This window comes from Bombus bifarius, unplaced genomic scaffold (assembly GCF_011952205.1).
Source record: "Bombus bifarius isolate JDL3187 unplaced genomic scaffold, Bbif_JDL3187 scf7180000008422, whole genome shotgun sequence".
Taxonomy (NCBI): Eukaryota; Metazoa; Arthropoda; class Insecta; order Hymenoptera; family Apidae; genus Bombus; species Bombus bifarius.
In genome coordinates this window covers 459829-477547 of record NW_022884652.1, presented here as the reverse complement: position 1 = coordinate 477547, position 17719 = coordinate 459829, and the positions used below count along the sequence as shown (strand labels likewise).

At 35.3% G+C, this 17719-nt stretch overlaps 3 protein-coding genes across 8 annotated transcripts; 2 read left to right on the top strand and 1 right to left on the bottom strand.

Annotated features, from left to right (window-relative positions):
* Positions 1-1042: 1042 nt before the first annotated feature.
* Positions 1043-5189, bottom strand: LOC117213000 (A-kinase anchor protein 17A-like). 5 transcript variants are annotated; one of them, XM_033458206.1, is made up of 8 exons: positions 4805-5189; positions 4533-4725; positions 3545-4173; positions 3303-3451; positions 3020-3227; positions 2756-2947; positions 2539-2671; positions 1043-2467 (listed from the first exon to the last, which is right to left on the bottom strand). In XM_033458206.1, exons 2-8 carry the CDS (start codon positions 4702-4704, stop codon positions 1539-1541), a joined length of 2412 nt encoding a protein of 803 aa, XP_033314097.1. In that variant the 5' UTR covers positions 4705-4725; positions 4805-5189; the 3' UTR covers positions 1043-1538. The 5 variants fall into 5 exon arrangements, with proteins under 5 accessions (XP_033314097.1, XP_033314096.1, XP_033314098.1 ...); XM_033458205.1 differs by having other exon boundaries at positions 4533-5189; XM_033458207.1 differs by lacking the exon at positions 4805-5189 and having other exon boundaries at positions 3545-4214; positions 4533-4660.
* Positions 5190-5842: 653 nt separating this feature from the next.
* LOC117213001 (G-protein-signaling modulator 2) lies at positions 5843-10789 on the top strand. Of its 2 annotated transcripts, XM_033458211.1 has the most exons (9): positions 5843-5887; positions 6464-6829; positions 6898-7040; positions 7111-7350; positions 7426-7897; positions 7976-8193; positions 8268-8412; positions 8488-8725; positions 9601-10789. In XM_033458211.1, exons 1-8 carry the CDS (start codon positions 5843-5845, stop codon positions 8689-8691), a joined length of 1833 nt encoding a protein of 610 aa, XP_033314102.1. In that variant the 3' UTR covers positions 8692-8725; positions 9601-10789. The 2 variants fall into 2 exon arrangements, with proteins under 2 accessions (XP_033314102.1, XP_033314101.1); XM_033458210.1 differs by having other exon boundaries at positions 8488-10789.
* Positions 10790-13579: 2790 nt separating this feature from the next.
* On the top strand, positions 13580-17719 carry LOC117212999. Its single transcript, XM_033458203.1, has 2 exons — positions 13580-16151; positions 16434-17719. The coding sequence occupies exons 1-2, from the start codon at positions 13740-13742 to the stop codon at positions 17070-17072; spliced, it is 3051 nt and encodes a 1016-aa protein (XP_033314094.1). The 5' UTR covers positions 13580-13739; the 3' UTR covers positions 17073-17719.

The following is a 17719-nucleotide window of genomic DNA, read 5'->3' as shown; positions in this document are numbered from 1 at the left end:
ACCGATCCAATGAACACGGATGATAGCGTTCGTTTTACAAAGGGAATCGTAAGCAAGAATAAAGATAGGAAGAAGGAATTTATAATTTTATCTAATCGAAGGAAATTTGCAATGTGATCTTGTTAATGCGAGAGTGAACGAACGCTATCGTCGTGCAACGAATAAATTTAAAAAAGAAAAAAACAATTCCCACGCAACGAATCTTGAAAGTAGTCAATATCTAATCAATTCCGAAGATACCGTAGCGGTAGACGATTTAAGAAAACAAGAAAAAAAAAGCGGAAAAAATGAGAAACCAGTGTAAAAAGAGTAATGCCAATAACATTGAATGAGTAAAGAAAGGAAAGAGACAAGGCATAACACGCTTGTAAAGTGAACGATATTCGAGCGAATGATGAAGAATCTTTCATAAGATTGAATATCATTGTCGAGCATCGATTGTAAAACTAAAAAGGAAAAATAGAGCAAACCGGTGTTATTATTCCGAAACATACGAGTGGCGATGCAAGGTGTATATATATATATGTATTATATATATACATACATATTATTATATAATTAAATATAGCGATGAGAAGACAAACAAACAAAAAATGTAGCACATATTTTTAAAGAGAAAAAGATGAAGAAATGAACAAAAACCGTGTTTTGAGAAAGCGATACGTCGAGCGGATACGCACGTGCGGTGCTAATCACGGCACTAATAAGTTAGAGAATGAAAGAAAATAAAACCGATGAATTTCGATGATCTTTGTTAATCATAGGCGATTTAATTAATATCAAGCGAAGCACCAGTCGATAAATCTCTAATCGTAGCGTGTATCTCCGAAGAACGCTGCTAAGAAAAAAAAAACGATCTTCGATCCTTTACGAAAGGATAGGAGTATAATGACTAACAATGTTTATGAACCAATGCATTTTCATGCCGAAAAACAAATAAAATTTGCAAGTCGAATTTCAATGTCTTTTACTTTGATGCACCCTGTATTTTTTCCGAAAAGAAACTAAAGAGATGAAGTCTGGTTTACGTAACAATAAAGAGTATTCCAAAATGTACATATATTTGGATCAATAAACAATTTACCAAAATAGACATCAATGTACTACTACACTTGGGATGGTTCAACAGATATTTAATACGTCGATGTCACAGGTTTATTTTCAATCTTGAGATAAAAATGCATATTATAGCAATCTTTGTCATTCATGATATATGTACAATACACATTCAAAATTCAAACATCCATAGGATTAGAACGTTAACAATACTTTGCACGTACATATATAAGTGATGCACTTAAATATCGTCTCTCGTATATATTGCTATATATATGGAATCCTTTAAAACTAGGAAGAGCTAGCACATGAATAAAAATATATATCCTCTTTTGTCAAAGAAATACTATAAACTTGAATATACACAATTAGGATTACGCACTCACGGATTTCTTACAGATTTTGTACAAAGAGTTAGCTATACGCTTTCCTTACGCTGGAGCATCGAAGACACAATGTGGAAGAATGGTCTTCGATTCTTGTCAATCAGAAGTTATATTTTCCAAATGAAAGGTTTGTGGCGCTCCTTTATTTGCAGTTTCTTGCTCCATTATATTTGTCGATTGAACAGTGTCCATTTTATTGCTCACAGCTTCTGCCCCTTTTGACCAAGAACAGCTTCTTCTGCCAGGTGATTTAGGCATGGACCAGGTACTACTACGCGATCTTCTTTTAGGCGACGTACTACGAGATTTAGCTCTTGTAATTTTCACCTTCGATACTGATCTTTCTCGCCTGCGCCTATAAGGATGTTTACTGTTGTTTCGAGAATTAGAGTGACTCTTCGAACGAGATTTTTTCTTAGATCTCGATCGTCGCGATCGAGACCTCATTCTAGTGTCGGATTTCGATCTTGATCTCGATCTTCCTCGTCGCCTTTTCGAACGGGATCTACTTCTGCTTTGTCTTCTACTACGAGATCTCGATCCAGACCTCAATTTTGATTGTGAACGTGATTTCGACCTCGATTTGCCGCGTGATATAGATCTCGATTTCGAGCAAGACCTCGATCTTGATCTTGATCTTGACCTCGATCGTGACTTTGACCTCGATCTAGACCTCGATCTCGATATTGATCTAGATCTCGATCTAGATCTGCTGAACGATCTTTTACGACTACGTGACCGTGAGCTTCTGTAGTCGAAAGAATGATAGTCCTGGCCTACTAAATGAGCAAAGTATTTGTAGTACTGTTCGTTATACAGATGAGGATTAAATGTATGCAACGTATGAGGATTTCCAGCATTACGCCATGAAAATCCCCTACCCCGTCCTCGTGGAAAACGACCACCTCTGGATATACCTCTCGGTAAACTGGGGTAAATCACAGGCAGGGGCGCATCATAATACCACGGTTGTGGGAAACGTGGATAAAGGGTGGGATAAGAAAGAGGTTCTAAAGTTGACGGTGCTGAAAGAAAAAATACAATTAATTAGTATTTTTGGTGACACATATTGATTATTGTTATTATTCGTGTTTACCTGTTGACGATGATGGATATGTAACATTTTGATTCAGAACACTTTTTAATTTTTTTGTTTGCTCTTCTGCGCCTGATTCCTCGCTTAGGCTTGCAGAATTTTCAGAATCCTTACCACCCTTCTTCCGTTTCTTCTGAAAAAGATTAGATTGCTCAATATAAAAATTAAAAAAAAGAAAGGAAGAAAACGATAGAAATATAAAAAATACATTTGTTACCTTTTTCTTTTTTTCTTTCTTAGATTTTCTCTTCTTTGATTTTTTTACTTTCTTATCTTTCTTTTCATCCTTAGAATCTTCTTCTGAACTCAATATTTCAATGGTACCAGCTACTTTATTACTTCTCTTGTCTTCCCTTTTTGCATCGTTTGAGAATTCATCTATTTTAATCTCATTGTTTTCTACTTTTATCTTAATATGGAAAATTAATTTTAGTCAATTTTATTCTTACCAAGATATAATGACAATTTCACAGAATTTTACCTTTATTCTGTCAAATAATTCATCTAACAAACGAATGCTTTCAAGTTGCCTTTGTGCTTTTATTAATTTTTGGCCTTCTCTGGCAATCTTCATGGACACCTTATCCTCTTCCTTCTTTCGAAATATAGTTATAGCTTTACGTTTTCGTTTCTCTTCCCGTTTTCTCCGTCTATTTTCTTTAGCTACTGCATCAGCTTCTTCTTTCTTCCTAGAGGAGATAATGTACGAAATGTTACATGATGTTTTATTTACAGTCGTCACTATAAATATTACTGCTAATTACTTTAGTTCTTCTCGACGTTTTTCTTCAGCTTCTTCTTTCCTACGAAGTCGTTCTGCTGCTAATGTATCCTGGGCTATAAGACGTTTTCTTTCAAATTCTCTATGTGCAACAGAACTATCGCTCATGTGTTTTGTTTTATCAAAAGTAATCTATATAAAATAACAAATATAAAAAACGACTTTTTTTATTTTATAATTACAGTTGATGCAACTTATGTATGTATGCCTACATTGCAAACACACCTTAATAGAGGCTGTAAATGCTTTTTCTTCTTCTTTTTTAAGAAGTTTCATACCACGCAATGCATCCATAGCTCTAACAAAATCCATATATTCAATATATTGAATATACGCATCAAAAAATATGCCATCTTCATAACTAAACTTATTTATATTTGTGCCAAGACGCATTCTAGACCTATAAGGATCAGCAGCAGGTACATCTATTCTTCTAAGTACTCCCCATTTCTTGAAGATCTTATTGATCAAGGATTCACTGGGCATAGTTGCACCATCTTCAGTGAACCATTTAACAGGTAAGCCTGTTATGTGTATAGTATCAGGCCTTTCTCCAGGTTTTAGTTCATTCATATGCTTGGCATCTCTAAAATAAGAATTCCAACTATGCCTCGTTGGAAAATCATCCTTTGTTTCTGCTGCACGGACTTTTAGCACATTGGGGAATCCAGACAAATTCAAACGCTGGGAATCCAATCTTGCAAGCACACGCTGTAGTCTGCATCTGTCTTGCAAATCTCCTTCCAATCTGATAAATTCCAATGTACTCTTGGCTACTTTCAGAGATGCAAACTGGTCCGGTAATATAAGGGCACGGATCTTCTCCATTACTTCCCATGTTGATATTGTCTTTCCTATTTATATCGCAGTTAATTTTCTGTAAAAACCTACTATGCTAAAAATATTACATATAATTATAAATATACATAGAATTTGAAACAATAAAGTTGTTTCCTGTCACAAAATTTCAACATAGTTAATCGGTGCGTTTATTAAATTCATTTTATAAACCTAGAAGAATCATGATTAAAATATGCACAAATATGTTTTTAATAACATAAATAGTGATTGACATGAATAAAAAGTCATTTGATAAAGTTCTCAGTAATAAGAAATGACAAACATAAGTTTAAACGAAAACGTAAATGTGATCTTTCTCAATAAGTAAAAATGCAGATGAAGATAAAATACATATCATTCATGACCGTTTTACCTGCTACTTTTAGTTGAGGAAGATTAACAGAAACATTTATCTTTGCGACTGGTTTTAAGTAAAGCGCGCGTTGCGTATACAGAGGCACGATATCACTAAGATCCCTACAGCTTCGAAATTGGTTAACAACCTCAGTACTGGAATTTTCACCTACTTTCTTACCATCGCTCATTATTAATATAACGAATACTTTCTATACGGTAGAAGAACGCGATATAAAGTTACGGAATACAAGAGGAAAAGCTACAATTATTGTTAAATATCTATCTTACGACAAAGTAAACCCAGTGAGATGAAAACTATTCAGTAGAGAGGTTGTGTATCCATTCGAAATTAATAACTCTTCCTCAGACCCAAAAAGATTCTCCTCCTTCACTTCACCGTTTAATATCGTTCCGTTCACCGCGCGACTCGACTCACTTCTCACAGATTTACTTCTCCGTTTACCGACTTAAACATCATTCAACAAAAACAGAATCATATATGAACTCCATGTTCTGTCAAACTCTACCGATCGAACACTGTAAATACGAAGAGAACTTCAGAATATCAAAGATGAGTAGCATGAACGAGAAGATGTACACATGAGACACATCGTGTGCGATTACACATTTGCGGTTGAGTCCAAAATCGGTGTATATATTGTGAATTGGTGTAGGCCTGTTGTGCCCTCTAGCGTGGATATCTTATATTATAATAGGTTAAATTCTAGAGCCGCATATTCAATTGTATAGTATTTCAATTGTACGTAGCCGAGACAACAAACTATATATGCTAAGTTCCAACTAAAGAGAGCAGATCCCTAATTTTCTTGTACATACTAATGTCAATTAAACTCAGCACTTGGCCGCATGGTGCAGCACCGTAATGTACTGTGAAACAACTAGAACTATGGGTGTGAGTAATCTCTGATACCATGTGTTGCATCTTAGAGAATTTTGTTTTGTTACCAAATGGAACGCGATTGGACGTTGCACCAGGGACATAGATCCAGCGCCATTTGTTTGGACGCTCAATTTTCGGTCAGTTGCATTTGGAAACTGCGGCGAGTGGTTACGGGGTTGGAGGGAAAAGTGATGCGCGTTTTACTCGCGAGAAGCACGCGAATGTGATTATTGCAAAGAAATAGTAAAATCGCAGTATCAAAAACAGCAATAGCACGATGCGTGAGAAATTGTGCACGTCGAATTACTGTCGTAACCCGAATAATCGCTTACCGCGTACGTAAGACTCGCTGTTATTTACGGTCGTGGAACTTCAAGGATCGATTGTTAATTTACAAGGGGAGAACGAAAACGAAAGGGAGCACAATGTCTCTGAGTGCGAGTGCGGAAAATTTAACATCAGAAGGGCAAGTAAGTGAACCATACTAATTAATACGCTTTTACATGAATCGCGTGACTCATACTGGTCTATCATCTCGTTACTGTGCACGATTAATTCGCTTTTATTCGTTTCACTTTTTACTATTTATTAGTAGCATATAATTTCTTGAAGCTTTCTACAAACAACAAAAAATATATCACGCCAAAAATAAAGAAGTGGTGGATATTATGTATAAGTACTTACTCAAGTTGTCATATATACCTATCAATTAATGAATTAATTATCTTTACGATTATGTAAACATTCTATGAATTTATTATCCGTCTTAAATAACTAATAAGAATAAATTTAAGCTTTCAGTATAAATACTCTATCTCTAATCAATTTATTGCAATTGCATGATCAGCCACTCCCATGATCATTCCAATATTCTTTCCTTTCTTTTCTACTTTTCTTTTTTCACATTGTAATTATGCATTAGAAATTATGTTATTATCCTTCCTGCTAAATTGACATATGTTTCTAATATATTTGAAGTAATGAAAACACAAATTGGAGGAATGATAAACAAGTATATGATGGATGAAATTTTTTACATTTGACAGAATAGTGAAAGGTGGAATATGTGCCTTGAATTGGCGCTTGAGGGTGAACGTCTGTGTAAGGCTGGAGATTGTAAATCTGGGGTAGCATTCTTTCAAGCTGCAATTCAAGCTGGTACAGATGACTTAAGGATCTTAAGTGCAATTTACAGCCAATTAGGAAATGCTTATTTTTACCTTGGAGACTATGTGAAAGCAATGCAATATCATAAATTGGATTTGACATTAGCACGTAACATGGGAGACAAATTAGGAGAAGCAAAGTCTAGTGGAAACTTGGGAAATACATTGAAAGTCATGGGAAAGTTTGACGAGGCTATGATTTGTTGCAAGAGACACTTGGAAATTTCAAGAGAAATTGGAGACAAGGTGTGTATATGATCAAAAAATCATATTTGGTTCCTATTAGTTATTAAAAACAATAATTTCTTACATAGCTAAGCGAAGGAAGAGCTTTATACAATTTGGGGAATGTCTATCATGCTAAAGGTAAACAGGCGGGTAGAGTAGGTCATCAAGATCCTGGGGAATTTTCTGAGGATGTCAGACAATGTTTACAACAAGCTGTACACTATTATGAGTAAGAAAATTGAAGGTCTTAAGCTGGAATATAGACTTATACACATAAATCATATAAATTCCTTTTATAGAGAAAACTTAGAATTAATGAAGGAATTGGAAGATTCTGCTGCTCAAGGTAGAGCTTGTGGAAATTTAGGAAATACATTTTATCTTCTTGGCGATTTTCAACAAGCAATTTATTATCACAATGAAAGATTAAAGATTGCCAGAGAATTCGGTGATAAAGCTGCTGAGAGGAGGGCAAACAGTAATCTAGGAAATTCACATATATTTCTTGGTGAATTTGAGAAAGCTGCACAACATTATAAGTATGTATTTAGATTACATTTTCTCTTCAAAGCAATAAATCAATATGTAGATAAACATTAATTACTCTACTCTAGGAGAACTCTCGTCCTTGCACAAGAGTTAGGAGATAGAGAAGTAGAAGCACAGGCATGCTATTCCCTAGGAAATACGTATACTCTATTGCGAGATTATCCAACTGCAATAGAATACCATTTGTGGCACCTTGAAATAGCACAACAGCTTAAAGATCGTGTAGGTGAAGGCCGTGCCTGCTGGTCTTTGGGAAACGCATATGCTGCAATGGGTAACCATGAAAAAGCATTACATTATGCCAATCTACATCTAACCATTTCCAAAGAATTGGAAGATCCAATGGGACAAGCTACTGCACAAATGAATGTTGATGATTTACAAAAGATTCTGGGTTTGGAAAAAGGGCAGCAAGAGAACAATAAAGAAAATATTGCACAAAAACTATCGACCAATACTGGTGCAAATGTTAATATATCTTCACCATGTAGATATAGGCTTAGACGACAAAGCATGGATAATCTCGATCTCATTAAGGTAATTTGATTATTTAATATAATTTTATTTTACAATATTGAGTTGGAGATTTCTAACGAAATTATCATTTTTATTTAGCTCACACCGGACGCAAAACTAAAAGAGCAAGCTGAATCTCAAATAGATAAAAGTAATAACACAACACCACAACTTACTCAAAAAGAAGAAGATAGTTTCTTTGATCTTCTATCTCGTTTTCAATCTGGTAGAATGGATGATCAACGTTGTGCATTGAATATAAATCGCAATCCGAAGTTTAGAACGATAACACCTGAGGTTTGCGAGTCGGAAGATAAGTACGTCTCTTTTGCAAAAATCATTATTTTATTTACTAATAGTATGTATTAAAATACATTGATTTTATTTTCAGGGATGGAGAAGATTTACTAGAACTGATTGCTGGAATGCAAAGTAAAAGAATGGATGAGCAACGAGTGACGCTGCCTTACTTACCTGGCCTAAACAGTAATCAAGATTCCGACGATTCCTTTATCGAGATGTTGGTTAGGTGCCAGGTACATATCACACACTCATGTACTTTTTTTCTATTAAACTCGTCAGATCAAATGTTAAATAAATTGCGTATATAGGGTTCGCGTTTAGAAGATCAGCGGAGCCCTTTACCAGCAGCATCAACGGTGCACGATGCTGAAGAGGAACACAACCAAAGATCTAATGGGACTACTCAAGCAGGGTCGACAGTGCCTGAGGAGGATCTTTTCGCTTTAATACAAAGACTTCAGGCCGGACGAATGGAAGATCAAAGAGCCTCTGGTCCTGGCAAAACCTGTTAAAGCATTAATATATATAATTGTGGGAAATCTCATGGTAATGAACCTGCTTGAAATTCTACGATTCGTTCCACGCAATTTCTCGTTGTCTTCTTTTATGATTTACGAAACAATCAATGCTTAATTTATGGATTCCGCTCATAGCCTATGAAATCATTGTACAAGTATGATTCAGACTTTAGGAAACTGCAAGGTACTATTATACCGTCCACTGACATTGGTTCTTCACTTTATACGTAGAACAACGTAACGATACCGTATTGTTACGATCATAGCATACTGATTTTGCTAAGCTGAAAAGACTTTTTTTAGCTGCTTGAGTATCCATAGTATGGTGCCAAATTCTGTATATACGAACCTATGTTGTTCGTGTAACCAATCAGGAAATGTTGCACGACATTAAATAGAAAATAACTTTGTATTAATATTTTTGAGATGCAAGAGTATTTGTTTTTTAGCTGCGATTAGAAAGTGACTAAATAATTCACGATAAAAAAATTAAATTGATAACATTATAAACACTGCCAGGTTGAGTGTTTGAGTCATGCATTTCTTCAAAGAACTTAAAATGTTAGTCATGAGCACGGAACGATGAAGATTTATCAATCCTGGCATTATTTTTTCCATATTCAGTATTGTATAATTAGATATCAATTATTTTCGTGAATTGCGAGGTACTACGTGATAAAATTGGTGCCAAAAAGAATTGATCTGTTGGAATCTGAATATATAGTATAAAAAAGAAAGAAGAAATTGTTGGTCTTCGTTGTTTGTCTATTTTTCTGTATTCACTGTTTTCCCTATTATATATTGATAAATGCATGTGAATTAATCGAAGTTTGTAACACGTATAATTATAATAATTTATAACCAATGTTACCACTTCTATTAATTATATGATGTTGTAACCAGCTTCCGTCTTTCATCTATACTCTGCACATTCCAATTAGATGGAGTGTTAATGGTGTATCTGTGGATAGACTGGATCGACCATGATCATCTTTAATTCCAATAGTACCTAACTACAAAACTCTATATGGATATTCCATCTTAAAACTTTCAAACAGACTTAATTATGCATAAGAGAATTCAATTTATAAGGATTCTCAAACTTACAATTTGATACGATCCACTGTATCATCCTGATCTCGTTGTGTTCTAAGAACTTTGAAAAGACAAATACTTGGATAATACATTTATTAAAAGAGGAACGTATTGAACATTCCATTAAATATTCCATATTATATTTATAACCTTTAAAGATATCTTACCGATAAATAACCTAATGTAAATCCTACGCGTTGTTTGTTTCTGGATATGCGGTAGGAAGATTATTAGAAATAAAACGCTTCAAGGATCTAGAGGAGAAAACAAGGAGAAGATTGGAACAATGCCTTAATAAGTTTATGTAATTCTATCGACCTACTATGCGTGTATGTGTACTTTGAGGCTAAACCGTTTCATGCCTACTTATTATACATGTGTACTAAAATCTAAACTTAACTATGAAAGCGAATATAAAATTAAGCCGAGCCTGGTCAAGCGACTATAAAACTATGTTCGAGTATTGTTGGAGAAGAAAATTATTAGTGTCATGTAAAAGGAAGGACGAGAACTAATTGTAATTCCTGTATGTATGAATTATAGTATTATTTTTCTTGTTGTTAAGAAAATTGTGTAACTATATGAACTTGAAACGAAAAGTGAGTTAAAGAACAAAAAAAAAAAAAAAAAAGAAAAAAAGAAGAAATTCGTTTTAATGGTGTAAACGTACAAGCTCATCGTTCATAACTGTTATCATTGAAAGAATCGAAGTAACTATTGATTCGTTATTGAGTTTATATAATAACGAAAGATCAGTAATACTATTTTTTTGCAGATGTTACATTTGTAGTACATTCAATATTTTTAATACATTTAGTTTCTTAAGGTTCGCGATGGCATCATAGCGGACTAGGTACTAATGAGATAATATAGTTTCTTTAAATTGTACTATTTTTTTATGGAGTCTGTCTTTGACGTAGATTTACATCTCACTCTCATATAGTTATGTATAATATAGAGATTCAATAAATATATATATATATACTTTTTCCACAAATTTGAATATTTAATTATTGTTTGTTCTCAATGAACATTTTTATTTTTCACATAAGGACGATCGTCTTTTACTAAAAGAAAGATGTTTCAAATATGTCTGTAATGTCCAAAAAGCCTTCAGAATCTGTATTTGAAGCTTCTTCCACAGATGATTCAACGTTGTGGCCAGAATGGTCCGATGCAGCGTTAAACAAGGAAAATTGGGCTCATCCCAAAAGTAATTAATAAGAAAAATTGTTTTTTCATAATTTTGTTCATTGCAATTTTATACTGATTCTAGATGGACCGGATGGTTTGTTTCTCGACACACAGCTCGTTCAATTACCCCCATCTTTAGTACCTCGTAAGTGGATAAGAGCAAAGAATTTAGACAATCTAAATGTATGTACGCTCCCTTAAAAAATTAATTTCTATTCATGTGATTGTCTAAAAAATCAACTTTACTTAACTTATTTATAATTGTATAACTTGAATTTAGGGACAACTGACAGTATTTGTCGCTAATTCAAAGAGTCCAGACTATATCGCGAATAACAAACACTTATTACACAGTCAGGTAATCTATATTAATTCAGATATGCCCGCACTTTCTAACAAAATCTTTCAAAGTATTATCATTTTCATCCCTACTTGCGGTTTGAATTGGATGCATGCTAGAATATTTCCAAAAATAACGTATTTTAATTTATCGGATTGATCAGCTTGGTTTCTGAGCGACTTCGAAATATTAAACAACAGGAAAGAAAAAATTACTAATTAAAAAGTAAAGTGTCCATTCAGAAAGAGTCGCAAAGCAATCCACGATTGTTCGGGATCGCGTCACAATTGATCGGAGCGTACACACCGATCAAGAAGCAACCTGCTCGCAATTGAACGTGGTTCAATGAAGGGACGACTTTCAGTTCGCACGGTGGTTCATTTCCGCGCTAATAAATCTCCAGTACTGCGGTCGAGATGGATTGGAAATTAGTAGCGAGAGCAGCAATTTTATTTGGAATGGTCGGTACCAATCTTGGCAGGGCTGGATGAATGTGTATTCGATGAACAAGGCCGGCAAGGGTGTGCTACATCGGCCCGTTATAAATCCAAACGGTATACTCTCAACATTTTATTAATCATCCATTTCTTTATTTCATTTTTTTACATCAGACGCAAATTATCCGCGATGCGTTGCGATTTAATTAAATCGATCATCGGGAATGTTGCTCGTTCCTTACCTCTCCAAATAAATTAGAACACTCCAGCGTCTACTATTACCATTTTATCGTCATTAACGAGACAGCTTGTTGGCTTTCTAACGCGTGATGTTCGTTAATGCGTATATCCTGAGTCTGAGTAAAGAAGATCTAGAGATCTCTTATTATATATTATATTTTGATACGCTTAGAGATTTCTTGAAACCTAATTTCTTAGATTCGCGAATACGATACCTTGTGCGTTTCGAAGGGGTTTTTTAATTTCTTAGGATTTAGTGTCCCATTCCATGAAAATTATATTTTTCCTTCGTGAAGAAACTTTATTCCTGTGTATAAAGATTTTTGAAAAATTTCTATTACGTCGAAGGCAAATACGTCGTAAGATTATATTTCTTGGGAGCTTGGCGCCGGATTCTCGTGGATGATATGATACCAGTGAATGAAGAGAAAGTACCACTTTTACCTCGAACTACTAATAATTTTGAATTATGGCCCATGCTTCTTTCAAAGGCCATATTGAAATTGTGCTCTTTGACCTGGACAGACTATTACGAGATCGTAGATTTCCATCCTGTCACGTGTTTAACAGGTAATGTAATAACTAAACTATTTAATTTATGCATCTATGGTATATTTGGTACTATGGTATATTTATGCACTTATGGAAAATTTAAAAGTGCAGAAATATTCAAAATATGTAAGAAACATGTAAAATATCTATTTAATTAGAGACATAAAAGTATATTTCTCTTCCTCTATTATATATTGTTTCTCTTCAATTAAATGCAGGATGGGTTTGTTTGCGATTAGAAGTGGAGTATCTCTCACCCCAAGATAAATGGGATTTTTTGAGACAGTACGCAGACCATTTCGAATGGGAAGCGGAAGTTACGGAGCAGGAAAGTCAGGGTTAGTCGCGTGTCTCCTGTATTTATCATTCTTACAATCCGTATATAGTTTTAACGCTTTGTAAATAGAAGCTTCGAGGTCTAAGAAAAGTAAAGAGGAGAGAAAGTCTAGGGAAACGACGAGGACGAAAAAATCCAAGGATACGAATCTTACGAGAAGATCCATCAACACTGCTGATACGAAAAAGTCCAAGAAAACCGATCGATCGAGAAAATCGAAAAATAATCAGAAGCTCAGCGCTTTGATTAAGCCACAACCAGTTACTCTGTTTCTCGGTTTGAAAGACATGAACGAAGTATCTTCAGAAATTGTGCCGGAAATAGCACCATGTTGGGGCCATTTTATTTATGTAGCTCAGTCACGCGATATTCCTTTGGATCCCAAAGATGTATGTTAAATAATTTTTGGAACTTAGTACAGCGAATATTGTGTACACGATCGTGAGTGAAATTTTATCCCATTTGAATTTTATTTTAATATTATCGTGCTGTGTAATATTGTAGCAATGTTATAATTCGTAACCACTGAAAATAATGATTTCTCTAAAAATGATTACTTTTTATGATTGAATAACAATAAGACATTCTATTCCGTTTGTTTAACTGTATTAATTTTTTAATTTAAACCAGATATATTGCGGTAAACTTTCGCCCATGATAGGATATCGAAATAAATGAAAAAAATAAATGATATAAATAATAGGTGAAGCCTCCGTTAGCAAGATGGAAATTTTATCGTTGGTTAAAATGGGCGATCAACGAAGGAATAATCGATCCAGTTGAATATTTCGTACCGATTCGATCCCTGAAAATAGTCAGCCCTTTGAGGAAATGCGAGGATAGCGTGATGAACAAATACATTACGACAACTACAGAGAAAGATCTTCAAGATGAAACTGTCAATGATAAGTCGAAAACAGACGAAACAAGTCAGAAAGATAGGGCTCGTGAAATGTCGAAGGAGGAGAAGAAAATTTCGCCAGATTTTTCAGAGGACATCAGCTTCTGGGCAGATTTTAACAAAATGGAACCCTACGTGAAAGACGTACATTTTTTCTATAAACTAGATTACTTTCAATACAGTATGAAACTGTCAGATCGATTTGCACCGAAACAACCAAACGATGAAAAATCTGAAACTAAAAAAGAGAGTAAGAAAGGTAGCAGGAGAAGTTCACCGTCTAAAACAACGTTTAAAAACTCTGAATTCATCGACACTTATAGTTGGCCTCAAAAAATGTCAAAAACCAGAAACGAGCCGCTATATGTCTTCACCGATTCGTTGGAAGAGAAATTCTTTCTCATCGACTTTGCAACGTTCCAAGTTTCCATCGAAATTGTCGAAGACGCCGACGATGAAACTTCAATTCCCAGAACCAAATTAAAGGGAAATAAAGATTGTCTAAGTATAGAAGAGCATTGTTGGTTTCGTAAGCCAGAAAAATCCATCTTCTTCGTCTCCGTTTTAACTGCTGGCACAAAATCAACCGTGATGGAAATAGATCGAGGGAGACACCTTTTACGAGTTTACTGTCACTCAGAATCCAATTGCCTTATATCTATCTCATCGGATACGGTTTTCCACGTGGGGGACAGGCGAAGGATGTATCAACTAATGTGCACAGAATCTGAAACGGTCGATCAGATGGCGAGGCACATCAGCAACTCCGTCTGTAGCGTCTATCAAGCGTTTGGCACTGAAAGATACTCGGAAGCCTTGAAGATTTACTACAAAAGCTACTTGCCACCGGTTGAAGATCGAGAGATGAGGGACAAGTTGTTCTATAATCAGATACACGAATACTTTATCGAGGAACAAGTACAATTAATTAGAAAAATCATGCCTGAAGACGAGGTTCCAGGTGTTTTACGAGCTCTGAGAATATTTTTTCTGAATCATACTGTTGGCTTAGAATGCTTCAAAAACGCAACGATCGTGTTGAAGAACTTGCTGAACAAGACGAGAAGCTTGATTGAGAATAGAAGATACGCTAGTCAGCATCCCACGGAAAAAATTATTGTACAAAATAAGGCTGCAGCTGTTATTCAAGCGTTTTTCAAAACGATTACCATTAGGAGATATTTGAAAATACATAATCCTCGTCACGAACAGCATAATCAAGTTTTACAGAATCTATTGAAAGTTGCAGAATTGTATAATTATAATAAGCGAGAATCCTTAGCTAATCAGGTACTGAGGAATATATTAAAGCATCATGATAAATTACGTGACATTTACTATTGTTCTAAAGACTTCGAGTACACCTTGCAAGCGCAAGAATTGAAAGGGACGGTGACAAATATCACGCCAAACCAATGGCTCCCTATTATAAGACTCGTGGTGAATCCTCAACCCTCAGAGACAGTGTTTGCCAGTATAGATTTATTTGTTAACCTACCAAAGTATAGTGTACGCGTGTTTAAAAATGAGACAGGTGAAGAAATACAACGAGTGGTAAACAATGTGGTTCCAACTCGGTACCAGCATACGAAACTAGGTTACACTATCTTCTGCTATGGTTGGAGCGAAGATCAAACGTTGAAAGAGTTACCTTGGTCCTTAAATATAATTACAATGAAAGGACAACCTGTGTTTTATTTTCTAATTGACGAAGTATCGTTTCTCACGATTAACATGCCTCCTATATTAACTATAGAAGAATTATCCAACAGTTATATTCCTAATTCGAGAAATTATATTTCCAAGTGGATCGTTCGAGTGGTGAAACCTAGTTTGGTCTCGTTTAGATTAAGAGTATCGTATGAGAAAGTAAGAATGAGATTGAGAGTCATCGATGAGGAAGGTCAAGTGTTGTCGCAAATAAAAGGTACTTGTGTAGTTATTTTGCCGATGGTGTATTTGGAATTTCGAAGAAGTTCTACTGAAATTACACTTGAAAGGGATAATTCTGATAACATCGATGAAGAGAATTCTGGCGAAGAGAAAGTTGATAGCAACGAAAGTAGAAGTAAGGATGATGTGATAGCTCACACGATTTATCACGTAGAAGCGTCAGTGCTTGGAAACAGCTGGCCATTGACTGATACAGAATGGAGTCTTGTGTCAGAATTTAAAGTGAAACCGACAGGCTCTGTTATTAAAAAGAAACTACCACCTTTTTCGAATACAGGAAGACTGTCAAAGAGTGAGTCGTTAAGGTCGAGGAGAGTTTCGAAGCAGTCTGTTGAAAGTGTTCCGGCTGTCGAGTCGCCTTATTGGATTCTTCAAGTAGTTACTGATTCTGGAAGCGGATTAAAGGTATATACCATACTTACACAACGTTTTAAGATTTTACAAACATTTCATATATGTAGCCACTGTTTATCTTTATTGCATATGTTTTAAATCAGATAATAGTTCTTCAAGATTTATAGCTTAACTTCAAATTAAATAATAATTCTTAAACACTTTAATAACTTTCTAATGATTTTTCAAAACTTAAGTTCTCCTATGTGTGCTAAATTTATGAGAATGTATATGTGTATTTATAATATGGTTACATTATAAATCATCTATGACGATTATATTTCCGATCAATAGATATCCCAAGATAGGACGAAGGAAAGGGAGATAGCGAGGATGAAGGAAGCCTGGGCGAAAGAGAATCCTGACAGCTTGCAGCGTGGTAGAGAACTCCGTGAAGCTTTCATAAAGAAACACGAGATCAAGTCGAAATGCTCAGCGGATTCGTTCGAAAAGAAACCTTCGAGTCATTCCGAGAAATCGTTGACGAAAAGGGAGAGCCATCGTTTGTCGCACATCGAGACATCCAGGATTTCAATGGCTCATTTGGAGAAGAGGACGTTGAAGCCACCTCCGTCCCTTCGTAGACTTCCACCCTTGGATTTGACTATCTACGAGGTCAAAGAGGACGAGGAGGACGAAGCATGGGTAAAGATGGAGTCGGATGAAGAAATGATGCGAAATATTCGTATAATGAATATCTTGTACGCTCAGGAAGACTACGCGTATTTTCTCGAAGATCTGAACAAGCTATATAAAAGACAGAAGTACCAATACGAAACATTGTATGGAAGATATATAGATGCATTTTTTGATAGAAGAGGAATGTTGGAAGACGTGTACGAAGCTCGAAAAGGATATATAGCTAGTACGAAGCCTGTAGCTGCTTCGAGCACCAAGTCTACTAAGAGAAGCAAGAAATCTAAGAAAACTTAGACCAATTAATTTTAGAATAATTTACATTAATTTTAATTCAGTAATTTACTATCACAAGTAAATATTTGGTTAATGTAGTTATGCTAGATTAAATAGTCAGAACAAATCATGTTGTATTTAATAAGAAGATGAGAATAGGAAGAAGACACTTCACCAGTGTGAACCTGTTATTTACTATACTTGAAATAATCTTCCAAATTTCTAGCTCTCTTCTCATTACATAGTCAAATTACTTGAATTCCAGTAAATGAATTAACCCGAACAAGATTTAAGATGTTTAAACGCTATTTATGTTAAGTTGCATCCTTTAAGTTCTGCCTCTTAAAAACTTAAGAAATACACACGAAGGCCAATATACCTTAGCATTTACATATTCACGACACCCGGTTCACAAGAAAAGTATCTTTAATTGCTGCATGAACCTTGTGCTTACTAATCGTTGTAACCGCCAGCGTCATGTATATTCCGGTGCAGCGACATTCCTGGCGCCGCGGATTCCACCAGCTTCGAGTCCTCCTCGAAGCGAATAATCTGCGTATTACGTTCTAAACGATAACGATCGATGATTCAGCGGGACCCTTTAAACAGCCACGATTTTTCATCGCCACTTATCTAGATCGGTGGTCGGTCAGGGACACATTAAACGA

Coding starts and splice junctions, on each gene's coding strand:
- LOC117213000 (XM_033458205.1), bottom strand. CDS start 4,704: ATGAGCGATGGTAAGAAAGTAGGTGAAAATTCCAGTACTGAGGTTGTT. Junction 3,452..3,544: donor CATTTACAGCCTCTATTAAG/GTGTGTTTGCAA, acceptor TATTTTATATAG/ATTACTTTTGATAAAACAAA. Junction 3,228..3,302: donor AAACGTCGAGAAGAACTAAA/GTAATTAGCAGT, acceptor TATCTCCTCTAG/GAAGAAAGAAGAAGCTGATG.
- LOC117213001 (XM_033458211.1), top strand. CDS start 5,843: ATGTCTCTGAGTGCGAGTGCGGAAAATTTAACATCAGAAGGGCAA. Junction 8,194..8,267: donor GTTTGCGAGTCGGAAGATAA/GTACGTCTCTTT, acceptor TTTTATTTTCAG/GGATGGAGAAGATTTACTAG. Junction 8,413..8,487: donor AGATGTTGGTTAGGTGCCAG/GTACATATCACA, acceptor TTGCGTATATAG/GGTTCGCGTTTAGAAGATCA.
- LOC117212999 (XM_033458203.1), top strand. CDS start 13,740: ATGAACAAATACATTACGACAACTACAGAGAAAGATCTTCAAGATGAA. Junction 16,152..16,433: donor ATTCTGGAAGCGGATTAAAG/GTATATACCATA, acceptor TCCGATCAATAG/ATATCCCAAGATAGGACGAA.